The sequence below is a fragment of the Oryctolagus cuniculus genome, chromosome 7 (assembly GCF_964237555.1).
Source record: "Oryctolagus cuniculus chromosome 7, mOryCun1.1, whole genome shotgun sequence".
In the NCBI taxonomy this organism is placed as follows: Eukaryota; Metazoa; Chordata; class Mammalia; order Lagomorpha; family Leporidae; genus Oryctolagus; species Oryctolagus cuniculus.
The window spans coordinates 121085811-121098958 of record NC_091438.1 but is presented as its reverse complement, the minus strand read 5'-3'; the positions used below and the strand labels follow the sequence as shown (position 1 = coordinate 121098958).

Genomic DNA, 13148 nt, shown 5'->3' with positions numbered 1-13148 from the left:
AAATAACTTGTCTGAATGGTAAATTTTAAGGGTGACTTCTCACCCATTTCTTTTTTTTTTTTTTTTGACAGGCAGAGTTAGACAGTGAGAAAGAGAGAGAGACAGAGAGAAAGGTCTTCTTTTTTCCGTTGGTTCACCCCCAAGTGGCCGCTACGGCCAGTGCGTTGCGGATGGCGTGCTGCACCAATCTGAAACCAGGAGCCAGCTGCTTCCTCCTAGTCTCTCATGCGGGTACAGGGGCCCAAGGACCTGGGCCATCCTCCACTACACTCCCGGGCCACAGTAGAGAGCTGGACTGGAAGAGGAACAACCGGGACAGAACTGGCGCCCCAACCGGGACTGGAATCCGGGGTGCCGGCGCCGCAGGCAGAGGATTAACCTAGTGAGCCGTGGCGCCAGCACCCATTTCTTGATACTTTAAATTTTTCCACATTTAACAATTTAAAAAGGAATAATTTCCAAGCGTTTTTCTTCTTTTCTATTCTTGTCTCTTTGAAAGCATAAAGAGCAGAATATAGATAAAATGAACTAATTAAAAAGAAACAAAGAACAAAAGGGAAAATAAATCAGGAAAAAAGTATGAAACTCATTCAGGTATCAGCAGGGCACCAGAACCAATCAATCAGGAGCTAGCTAGTGGCCTGCAATCTATCACTAATCCGATACCCACTGCCCATCTATTCCTTTTCCAACACAGCTAGACTCCCTGTTGTGTTTTCATTCTGGCAGCCTCAGTTACATTGTAGAGAATGCACTCAAGTTATTTCAGTTTCAAGCTTTTGGTTCACAAACCTCTATAAAGTTTGTTAAATGCTGGTGTGTCAAATGGATCCGTTAAATGGCCAAAGTTTGGTTTTGGTAATCCACTGAAAATAAAACAAATACATTAAAATTATGTTGGCAAAAGCTTTTGTATTTATATTTATTATTATTATTAAATAAAAATATAAATATTTAGTATTTAGTATATAAATATTGAGTATATATTTAATTACCATAAAAATGAATACATTTGAGTATATATTTAGTACCTATAGGGATAGCTAACTGGCAGATATTGATAATCTATTCTACATACTCCTAGAAAAAAAGCACTATAAGCATGAGTGAACAAATGGCAACAAAGACACAAAATCCTAAATTACACAACCTATTCTTAACTTCTGTCTCAGTAAGACAAATATTTTTACAATCTACCAGTTAGAAAATAATGAACTAAAGAAACACCTCCCTCAATACTTACTGTTCCAATCAGCTCCATTCAATTTCAGTTCTCCTCTACAAAGCTTTTTTTATTTATATAGAGAATATATTTCATATATAAAATTTTAAGCACATAATTATATTTCCCATCCTTCCTCCTACCCTCCCTTTTTTCTTTTAATTTTTGCAATAAGATACTTTCAATTTACTTTATAAAGGCTTAATCCTCCACTAAATAAAGAATTCAATAAGTAGAAAGTAGAAATACCACTATAGACAAGGGCTAAAAACAGTAACCAAATCTCAAGATGTCAATTTCACTTACATACATTTTTTTGTATTCCATACAGTAGCTATCACAGTTTATTTCAGAGAGAAAAATTATGCTAGAGAATACTTTTTAAACTCAAAAAATATATACAGAGTGGTTATGATGTGCACATCATTATATCAGGCATCGTAGTAGTTAAAAGACTCTGTCTCTCCTCCCAGAGGATTCTTATCAGGTTGAAGATATTAATATATCTTCATAAGATGATCAATACAAATTCATATTAAATGCTTCAAAGACTTTTTAATCTGTTTGATTTAAGAACCAAAGTTATTAGTGACTAATATTGAAGAGAATTTTCTAACACTCATCAGAGATTGACAGAACCCAATGAATCACTCTCTTAAATATACTTCTGATTTTATTAGTAAAGTCTCAGTGAAGACATTCCTGGCTACCAACTGACTCTCTACAGCTCACATTTGTTACCAGAAAAATTTAAAACGCTATAATTTTGACATGGCTTTCATTATTTTCCACACACAAAAAGTATTGCTAATATCAATAGAAATTTACATGAAGCCAATATAGTAATCTATCAGTTGTTTTTACAAATTATTCTAACATTTTATGCTATTTTTTCTTTCACAAATTTAAAATAATTACATATTCAATGAATAACTGAACAAAGCCACTAGCTTACTCATCTGATAAAAGAAAAACAATCTGATTTATTTTATTCTATTAAAATGCAAACTGCTGAGAGATGACTTAATTGTTTATATCAAAATGTAACAGTGAAGTTATCTTTTAAAAGTTTGTATTATAATGATGAATTAGAGGTCAATAAAAAACACTTAGAAACATCCTGAACTAGAGCTCCACATACAATTTCTAGTAAGAGACCTTGTGGTTCTACTGCATGAAATAGCTTTTTCAGCGAGTGTGGCAAGTCAGCCATCATATATAAAATTATTTCTTTTTAAGGAATAGCTTTCCAACTGTTCAAAAAAACAGTCTTTCAGAATACAACTGTTACATGGCAGAAGACGTAAGTACACATATTCTGCCTTTTGATACAGTAATTTCCTTAATATCACAGTTCAAAACACTCCACACAGTAAAAGAAAAGCTCTGAATAAATGTAAAAGGAAGCACAAGTTATTCAGAATTATTGTTTTCAAGCCAATACTGAAATACAGAAATTACGAAAATTTTATTTTGAAATACAGAAATTATGAAAATCTTATTTTGCCTACTCAAAAGCCATGTGATATAGCCAAAGTTATTAAACGTTTTAGGTCTTAATGTTATCACCTATTTTTAAAAACAAACAAAAAAGAACCTTTGGGATTCATACAAAAAATATGGTCTTATTTAACTATACAGGTGTAAGATTTATGAAAATAAATATCTTACTTGTTCGGGATCTGAGAGAAGATTTCAGTAACCCACTTTTCCAAAGTATCCAATGTTTCTTGAAGCAGGTAGGATGGAGAAAAGGAAATGTGATATTATTATTCAGAGTAAAAATGCAATTAAATTTCTTACAAATTTTTAGCTATAAAACAATGAAATATATTAATTTGGGCATTATTTGCCACTACCTATCCAGTAAAAAGTAATAGGAAAAGCTACATTAGTTTAAGAAAACTTTAGTATATATACAATTTTGTTAGACTCTCATTTCTCACTGGCTAAGCTGGAAAAAACAAGTAAGTAAAGCAAGTAAGTTTGTTTTAAAAAGTTTTATTTTTGGCCGGCGCCGTGGCTCAATAGGCTAATCCTCCGCCTTGTGGCACTGGCACACCGGGTTCTAGTCCCGGTCAGGGTACCGGATTCTGTCCCGGTTGCCCCTCTCCCAGGCCAGCTCTCTGCTGTGGCCAGGGAGTGCAGTGGAGGATGGCCCAAGTCCTTGGGCCCTGCACCCCATGGGAGACCAGGAGAAGCACCTGGCTCCTGACTTCGGATCAGCGCGGTGCACCGGCTGCAGCGCGCCAGCCGCGGCGCCCATTAGAGGGTGAACCAACGGCAAAAAGAGGACCTTTCTCTCTGTCTGTCTCTCTCTTACTGTCCACTCTGCCTGTCAAAAAAAAAAAAGTTTTGTTTTTCATTTGGCCTATATGAATAAGGAGCCAAAAGGTAAGAATATAGCTACCACCCTGCTTACAGAGAATGCTGTGTACAAAGTTACTGGGTCTGGCCCTGCCAAGACAACTAGTTAGGTCTCATAATTCAATAAATCAATAGCAGCTGATTTTTAAGTTGATAATTTTGTATGGTCCAGGAATGAGGTTATAAATAGCCAAATGGCTTTTGGCAGACAAAAGGTTCCCCATCCCTGCCACCCACTCCAAACTTTACATGCGCTAGGAAAGTTTCTCCACACTAACCCATAATATACTGCCTCCGGCCAGCGCCGCAGCTCAATAGGCTAATCCTCCACCTGTGGCACCGGCACACCGGGTTCTAATCCCGGTTGGGGCACCAGATTCTGTCCTGGTAGCCCCTCTTCCAGGCCAGCTCTCTGCTATGGCCCGGGAAGGCAGTGGAGGATGGCCCAAGTCCTTGCGCCCTGCACCCGCATGGGAGACCAGGAGAAGCACCTGGCTCCTGCCTTTGGATCAGCACAATGTGCTGGCCGCAGCGCGCCGGCCGCGGCGGCCATTGGAGGGTGAACCAATGGCAAAGAAAGACCTTTCTCTCTGTCTCTCTGTCTCACTGTCCTCTCTGCCTGTCAAAAAAAAAAAAAAAAAAAAAAAAAATACACTGCCTCCTCCTCTTTTTGTCAACATCTCATCAGTACTTTAATACTCCACTTGTTTTGCATTAATTTGTACCTGCTGATAATTCAACCCATACGTTGTCTTCTTAGGTCTCATATATATGTCATTTCTTTCTTATATTTCACAACCAACTCTATTGAAATTTCTAATAAAACACAACATCTAAGGGCATGGTGGGTATAGCCACTGCCTGCAATGCTGGCATCCCATATGGGTGCCAATTCGAGTCTCAGCTGCTCCACTTCTGATCCAATTCTCTGCTATGACCTGGAAAGCAGTGGAAGATGGTCCAAGTCAATGGGCCCCTGCACCAGCATGGGAGACCTGAAAGAAGCTCCTGGCTCCTGGCTTCCAATCAGCCCAGCTCCCGCCATGGTGGCCATTTGGGGAGTGAACCAGCAGATGCTGATCTAGCTCACTGCTGGTAGCCTGGGAAAGCAGAGGAGGATGGTCCAATTGCTTGAGCCCCTAAATCCACGTGGGAGACCTGGAGGAAGCTTCAATTTCCAGCTGTCATTGTCATTTGAGGAGTGAACCAGTGGATGGAAGATTCTTTCTCTCTCGCCTCTATCTCTCCCTCCCTCTCTCTTTGTAACTCTGCCCTTCAAATAAATAAAAAAAAGGTGGATTTGTTGTCTTGTTAAAAAAGAGAGAGAAAGAAAAGAAAGGAAAGGAAAAGAAGGAAATAAAGGAGAAAAGCCTAAAGAGGTTGAAAAGTAAAGAAAACAAAATAAAGCTATATGGTTTCTTTAATGAGAAAATTTAACATGAGTTACTGAGGCTAATGATAAAAAAGGAAAAGAATAAAGGTATTCATCACTCTTTTACACTTAAGATAATTCTGCCATAGTCACTATGACTAATTTCAATTATTCAAGCCATTTTACAGAGCCATATGTAAGGATGAACAGATAACTTGTCTTGTAAGAGCTTAAAGTCAACACAGGATAAATGAAAACCCACAAACATAGAGACAGCTGCATGTGGTTTTAAAAATCAATTCATGGGCCGGCGCCACGGCTCACTAGGCTAATCCTCTGCCTTGCGGCGCCGGCACACTGGGTTCTAGTCCCAGTCAGGGCGCCGGATTCTGTCCTGGTTGCCCCTCTTCCAGGCCAGCTCTCTGCTGTGGCCAGGGAGTGCAGTGGAGGATGGCCCAGGTGCTTGGGCCCTGCACCCCATGGGAGACCAGGAAAAGCACCTGGCTCCTGCCATCGGATCAGCGCAGTGCGCCGGCCACGGCGGCCATTGGAGGGTGAACCAGCGGCAAAGGAAGACCTTTCTCTCTTGTCTCTCTCTCTCTCACTGTCCACTCTACCTGACCAAAAAAAAAAAAAAAAATTCAATTCATGGAGGCTGGCACTGTGGTATAGCAGGTAAAAACACGACCTGAGACACTGGCATAAATAGGCTTGCTGGTTCGAATCCCAACTGGTCCACTTCCAAACCAGCTTCCTCCTTATGGCCTGGGAAAAGCAGCAGAAGACAGCCCAAATGCTTGGACCCCCGCTACCATGTAGGACACCTGGAAGAAGCTCCTGGCTTCGGCCTGGCCCAGTCCTGACTGTTGCAGCCATTGGGAAGTATACCAGCAGATCAAAGATACTTCACTCTCTCTCTCCCTCCTCCCTCCTTCTCTCTCCATAATTTTGACTTCGAAATAAATAAATATTTTAAAATTTCTAATATATTAGTTATATTAGTACATTCACAGGCTAGCCTAGAGGTAAGATCTATTTCAACAAGAGAAAAAAAATTTGCCTGAAAATCAAATGATCTTCTACTTCCCTGAGCTTTGTCACTTGCTTTGTGAGGGCTCCAAATTCTAATTTCCTTTAATTTGTATTAGAATTAAGCACTAAAATAATTATTAATTTACAGTAATATTGATCTAGAAAAACAAATCCTAAGAAAGCACTACTTCAGAAAGTCTAAAGGTCAAAATGGATAATATTACCTTTGGATTGAACCACTAAAGTCATGTAATGAGCCGAGTAGTAACGCATCCAGAATTCTCGCAGTCTGGTATGTGTATCAATATTATTCTTTTTTGGCTCATGCTTAAGAGTCTCAGCATTTCCTATGAAAAGATAAAAAAATTACAGAAATGATTAAATTCACTCTGTTAAAAGCTATCTGCAACAACAATGCATGTTCTGCTACTATACATAACAAAATAGCCCAAGTGTCTCAAAAATACTGAACTAGTGTATATTAATAAAAATAAACAAAAATTTACAAGAAATAATTTTGAAGTATATTTTAATAAAGAATTAACCTCTGGTTAGATATGTCTCAATAAGATAGTATTTGCTTAAGTGTCCTTGCTTAATAATTAATAATTAGCTTAGCACTCAAGTTTTCTCTCTGCCTGGTAATAAAAAATAAAACACATAAAGCAAAGATACCATGTAAAATGTATATAAACTGTACAAAATATATAAAAAAGAAAAATCCTTTGAATGAAATAACAATCTAGATTGGTTCACCCCATATTCTATGCTATAGTCAACAGAGGCTATAATTGAATTCTCTGACAAGAAAATACCACTATGAAAAACAGATACCACTTAAATACCTAACTAATTAAACAAAATTACCTAACAGTTCAAAAACTATTACAGAAATCACTGTTCAATCTCTGTTGATAAAAGGAAATGTCAGATTGGCATAGACTATATAATCAAACAGATGTGTAAATCTCACACTCATCACTTACCAACTGTATGATTTAAGCAAATAAGATAAATTCCCTGACCCTGTTTCTTTAAATTTAAATTGAGATGGGGGCTGGCGCTGTGGTGCACTAGGTTAATCCCCCTCCTGTGGTGCCAGCATCCCATATGGGCACCAGTTCTAGTCCCAATTGTTCCTCTTCCAGTCCAGTCCAGCTCTCTGCTGTGGTCCGGGAAAGCAATGGAGGATGGCCCAAGTGCTTGGGCCCCTGCACCCGTGTGGGAGACCAGGAAGAGGCACCTGGCTCCAGGCTTCAGATCGGCGTAGCTCCAGCCATTGTGGCCATTTGGGGGGTGAACCATCGAATGGAAGACCTTTTTCTCTGTCTCTCACTGTCTGTAACTCTACCTGTCTAATAAATAAATAAAAAATCTTTAAAAAACATGAGATGATAATGGTACCTATCTCTTAATATTGTGATAATGATCAAATTAAATAATTCTCATGGGGCTGACGTCGCTCACTTGGTTAATTCTCCGCCTGTGGCACCAGCATCCCATATGGGTGCCAGGTTCTAGTCCTGGTTGCTCCTCTTCTAGTCCAGCTCTCTACTGTGGCCCAGGAGGACAGTGGAGGATGGCCCAAGTGCTTGGGCCCTGCACCCGCATGGGAGACTAGGAGGAGGCACTTGCCTCTGGCTTCAGTCAGCGTAGCTCCGTGGCAGCCATTTCAGGGATGAACCAATGGAAGGAAGACCTTTCTCTCTCTTTCTCTCACTGTCTAACTCTATCTGTCAAATAAAAATAATAATAATAATTCTTGTAGTGGTAGCACAGTACCAGGCACCTATCAAAGCATTCACAAAACGTTAGATATTATTCTTACTGTATCCAATGTTAAGAGAACCAAATATAAAAAATGTTCATTTGAAAAGTTATCTAGCTATCCTAAAAGGTAACCCTTAGTATCCTAGCTTTATAATTTTCAATTCCTTATCAATTTTTCTTATTATCAGTCATCCTTACTAGAAAATGAAACATTTAGTAACTTACCCCAAAAAAATTTCCCCATAGGATGTCCTGGTCTAGCAAGGCTTCCAAACAACATTTCCTTTCTGTTTGCATCAGAAGGTCTCGCAAGCTGATATTCTGTAAGTTTTAAAGGAACATTTTTAGTAAGATGAAATTCTGTATCTTGCTTTATTTTTTTATTTTTTATTTTTTTGACAGGCAGAGTGGACAGTGAGAGAGAGACAGAGAGAAAGGTCTTCCTTTGCCGTTGGTTCACCCTCCAATGGCCGCCGCGGCCGGCACACCGTGCTGATCCAATGGCAGGAGCCAGGTACGTCTCCTGGTCTCCCATGGGGTGCAGGGCCCAAGCACTTGGGCCATCCTCCACTGCACTCCCTGGCCACAGCAGAGAGCTGGCCTGGAAGAGGGGCAACCGGGACAGAATCCGGCACCCCAACCGGGACTAGAACCCGGTGTGCCGGCGCCGCAGGTGGAGGATTAGTCTAGTGAATCGCGGTGCCAGCCTGTATCTTGCTTTATTATCTAGAATATCTTTACTGAGCATCTACTGTATATCATGTACTACTACTATCTTAACTGAGAACAAGGAAGTCACAAAAATTAACTTTACAGGCCGGCGCCGCGGCTCACTAGGCTAATCCTCCGCCTAGCGGCGCCGGCACACCGGGTTCTAGTCCCGGTCGGGGCGCCGGATTCTGTCCCGGTTGCCCCTCTTCCAGGCCAGCCCTCTGCTGTGGCCAGGGAGTGCAGTGGAGGATGGCCCAGGTGCTTGGGCCCTGCACCCCATGGGAGACCAGGAAAAGCACCTGGCTCCTGGCTCCTGCCATCGGATCAGCGCGGTGTGCCGGCCGCAGCGCGCCGACCGCGGCGGCCATTGGAGGGTGAACCAACGGCAAAGGAAGACCTTTCTCTCTGTCTCTCTCTCTCACTGTCCACTCTGCCTGTCAAAAAAAAAAAAAAAAAAAATTAACTTTACATATCACATGTTATAAGACTCAAGTACAAGGAGCAGGTGTTTAGCCTAGCAGTTAAGATGCCTATGTCTCATGTCATTGAAGTACTTGGGATAGATTTCTGGTTCTGGCTCCTACTTCCTGCTTCCTGCTAAAAAGCAGCAGCAATGGCCCAAGTGATTGGGTTCCTGCCACCCTTGGGAGACCTGGAGAGCACTCCTGGCTCTTGGCCTCAGTCTGGCAGAACCCCAAAGCTGGGGACAGTTGAGAAGTAGAGGGGAGTCTGCTATCTGTTCCTCTTTCTCTCTTTGCTAAATACATACATACGTAAGACTGAAGTGGAAAACAATGATCTAGTCCTGGCTCTGTGACTTAATATAATCTGCAACTTTGGGTAAATCAACTCATCTTTGTAGAGTTTTCCCCTCATTTTCCAAATATAACAAGATAGTTAATGATCTGAAAATTTCAGCTCTGGGATGCTATGTTCAAGATTTTACCAAAGAAAATGCTAATAAAATGTTAAATCAAGTTACTTATTCCTGGGAACTTATTTAAATTTCTTCCAAGGCCAACCATGTTGGTAATAAAGTATGAAAGTTAAAAACAATCACTTTTGGGGGCTAGCGTTGAAGAGTAGCAGGTAAAGCCACTGTCTTTGACACCCACATCCCATATGGGCACCAGTTCACGTCCCAGCTGCTCCACTTAATACCGCTCCCTGCTAATAGCCTGGGAAATGTAGTGGAAGGTGGCCCAACTGTTTGGGCCCCTGCCACACACATGGGAGACCTGAAACAAACTCCTGGCTCCTGGCTTTGGCCTGGCTCAGCACTGGACATTGTGACCACATGGGGAATTAAACTGCAGATAAAAGATCTCTCTGTCTCTCCCTCTTCGTATTTTTGACTTTGAAATAAAATAATGAATCAAAAAAATTAAAGTAAAAAATATTTTGGCTAGCATTATAGATCACATGCTTATTATATGTCCACCCAAAATTCATACATTGAAACATAATTCCCAAGGTAATGGTATCTAAAGTGAGAGCCTGTGGAGGTGATAGAGTCCTCACGAATGAGATTCTCTTTTTAAAAAGGTCCAAGAGAGTTCCATGAAGCAGGCCCTTAAGAGACACTGGATCGAGGCCAGTGCTCTGGCTCAGTGGGTTAAAGGCCCAGCCTGCAGCACTTGCATCACATATGGGTGCCAGTTCAAGTCTGACTGCTCCACTCCCAATCTAGCTCTCTGTTATGGCCTAGGAAAAGCAGTAGAAGATGGCCCAAGTCCTTGGGCCCCTGCACCCACATAGGAGACCCGGAAGAAGCTCCTGGCTCCTGGCTTCGGATCAGCACAGCTCTGGCCGTTGCGGCCATCTGGGGAGTGAACCACGAAATGGAAGACCTCTCTCTCTCTCTCTCTCTCTCTCTCTCTCTCTCTTTGCTTCTCCTCTCTGTCTTTCTGACTTTCAAATAAATTAATTAATCTTTAAAAAAAAAAGTGATGACTGCTTTTTGAAAGAAAAGAATGAAGCAAGATTGAGAAGGTGAGTAGTAATTAGGTAGGTACATAGACTTGACATATATGAGTCCTCAATAAAATACTATCATTATGACTATTTTTATTTTCTACATCTGTAATTAAAAACATTTGGTTGAATGATTCCTAGCATTTGACAAAAACTGACCCAACCATTTTAAGATTTTGTGTTACAGGCTAGGTTGCAACCCCTTATATTTCTAAATTTCATAAATTTATTACACTTTCATTTGTTACTTAAAATTTTATTTGTAGGACCAGTGCTGTGGCATAGTAGGTTAAGCCTCTGCCTGCGGTGCAAGCATCCCATATGAGTGCCAGTTCAAGTCCCAGCTGCTCCACTTCTAATCCAGCTCCCTGCTAATGGCCTGGGAAAGCAGAGGCAACCCAGAAGAAGTTCCTGGCTCCTGGCTTTGGATTGGCCCAGCTCTGGCCTTTGTAGCCATTTGGGGAGTGACCCAGTGGATGGAAGACCTCTCTCTCTATAACTCCACCTCTCAAAAAAAAAAAAAAAAGGAATAAAAATCTCTTTTAAAAAATGTATTTTCATGTTCCTTGTGATTTTTACAAAACTATCCTCTAAAAACATCAATTTTTCGAAGGATTTATTTATTTATTTGAAAGTCAGAGCTACAGAGAGAGGGAGAGACAGAGAAAGGTCTTCCATCCATGGGTTCACTCCCCAGATGGCTGCAATGAACATGGCTGGGCCAGGCTGAAGCCAGGAGCTAGGAGCTTCTTCCAGGTCTCCCATGTACATGGGCCTCAAATAGTTAGGCCATCTTCTGCTTTTTCTGGGCCATTAGCAGGGAGGTGGATCAGAATTAGAGCATCCAGTACTCGAACCAGCACCCATATGGGATGTCAGCATCTCAGGTGATGGCTGTATCAGTTATGTTGCAACACTGGCCACCATAATATCAAATTAAATTTTAAAATACACTGAATAGTTTTAAATGAAATAAACTCAAAATGTTTAGTGTATTTAAGGGAAAAAAAATAAGAAAAAATAGAGACAGGCAGTTAGCCTACAGCTGACTCCCATGTTCCATATTAGAAGCCTGGGTTTGATTCCTGGCTATGGCTCCTGACTCTGCTTTCTTGCTAATGCAGACCTTAAAAGGAAGTGGTGACGGGTTTTCCCCATTCACATGGAAGATCTGGATAGGGATCCAGGCTCCATTGTAGCCATCTGGGGCGGGGGGGAGGACACGGGTAAACCAGCAGACAGGAGCTGTTTCTGTCTCTCTCTGCCTCTCAAGTGAATAAAAATAAAATAAAAAAGTAGAAGGAGTATTATCTAACGTCATTTTTGTTTTATTTGTGTGTGTGAATTTATTTTGGGGGACAGACATCAAGGAAAGAGGATTTCCTAGGGATTGACTCAAGGTGAAACTTGAAGAAAAACAGGAAAGAGAACGTGGTATCTCTGAAAAACAGGTCAAGATGGTTGAACAAAGTTCAGATTTGCAGCAGAGACAAGGGATCAGGTTAAAGAGATAACAAGAAACAATTTTAAAAGGGTCTAGTAAGATCTTTGGTAAGAATTATTCTGGGTATAAGTATAGATCTTGGTATCAAATAGTCATTACTATATATATTATAGATCCTTGGGCAAATAATTGATTCCAGGACTTTGGGCTAATTACTTAATTCCTCTAAACCTCAGTTTCACCATGTTACATAAGGATAATGGGTTTAATAACGATAACAATAATGAAGGCAATTAGATTAGCAGTTAAGACACCCATGTAAATAAACTCTCAGTAACTGTTAGCAAATATTATTTATCATGGAATAATGGTATGGCATGTCAGATGTTTAATCAGGGGAGTAACAGTATCAGATTTTCTTTGATAAATTAATTCTGGTTTCAAATGTGCAGAATAAATAGAAGAGAACCAAGAGTAGAACAAAGAAAAATAGATAGGGATCATTATTTTTATACTTGGTAGAAGAGTAAAAAACTAAAGTGACAGTAAAAGAAGCAGAAGTAAACATATTCAATAAAATATTTAGCTACAAGCCATGAAGTCCAAATCAAAGATGACAACAAAAAATACATTCAGCCTTAACAAAGTAAAACATTTTTTAAGTTTCTGCAAAAATACGAAGAAATGAAATGTGTTTATTTATATAGATAGTAAAGGAGATTTTCTGAATGTAAGAGTCTGGGAGTTGGGGGCTGGTGATGGAACAAATTATCCTGGAATATCTGAATAGCCCTAGTGTAATCACAAGGGTTCTTAAAAATGAGAGGCAACAAGACTGGAGTCAGAGAAAAGATGTAAGGACAACAGAGGTTAAAGAGAGGAGATTCTACTCTTCTGGCTGTTAAGGTGGAGAAGGGAGTTGGAGGCTAGGAATGTAGATGTCATTAATAAGATGGAAAAGGCAAGACACAAATTCTCCTTCAGAGGCACCAAAAGGAAAGCAGCCCAATGAGGAAACATTTTAGATTTCTGATCTCCAAAACTATAAGAAAATGAATGCGTTTTATTTTAAAGGACTGTTTCTGGTCATTTGTTTAGTAGCAGCACTTAACTAATAACATTAATATATAAATGTATCCATACAAAGTAATTTAAGACCCATTACAACTGATAAAAATACACTATAAATATCTGAACTCTCGGCCGGTGCCGCGGCTCACTAGGCTAATCCTCCACCTTGCGGCGCCGGCACACCG

The 13148-nt window shown here is 40.3% G+C and overlaps 1 protein-coding gene across 4 annotated transcripts in view; it reads right to left on the bottom strand.

Annotated features, from left to right (window-relative positions):
• NRDC (nardilysin convertase) overlaps positions 1-13148 on the bottom strand; it is a 93192-nt gene that overhangs the window by 42148 nt on the left and 37896 nt on the right. For all 4 annotated transcript variants that reach the window (XM_002715099.5, XM_002715100.5, XM_051857772.2 and 1 more), the window contains 4 exons: positions 7989-8084; positions 6218-6340; positions 2894-2951; positions 793-866 (listed from right to left, as the gene is read on the bottom strand). In XM_002715099.5, the coding sequence (XP_002715145.1) occupies positions 793-866; positions 2894-2951; positions 6218-6340; positions 7989-8084 (351 nt within the window). The remainder of the gene's footprint in view (positions 1-792; positions 867-2893; positions 2952-6217; positions 6341-7988; positions 8085-13148) is intronic.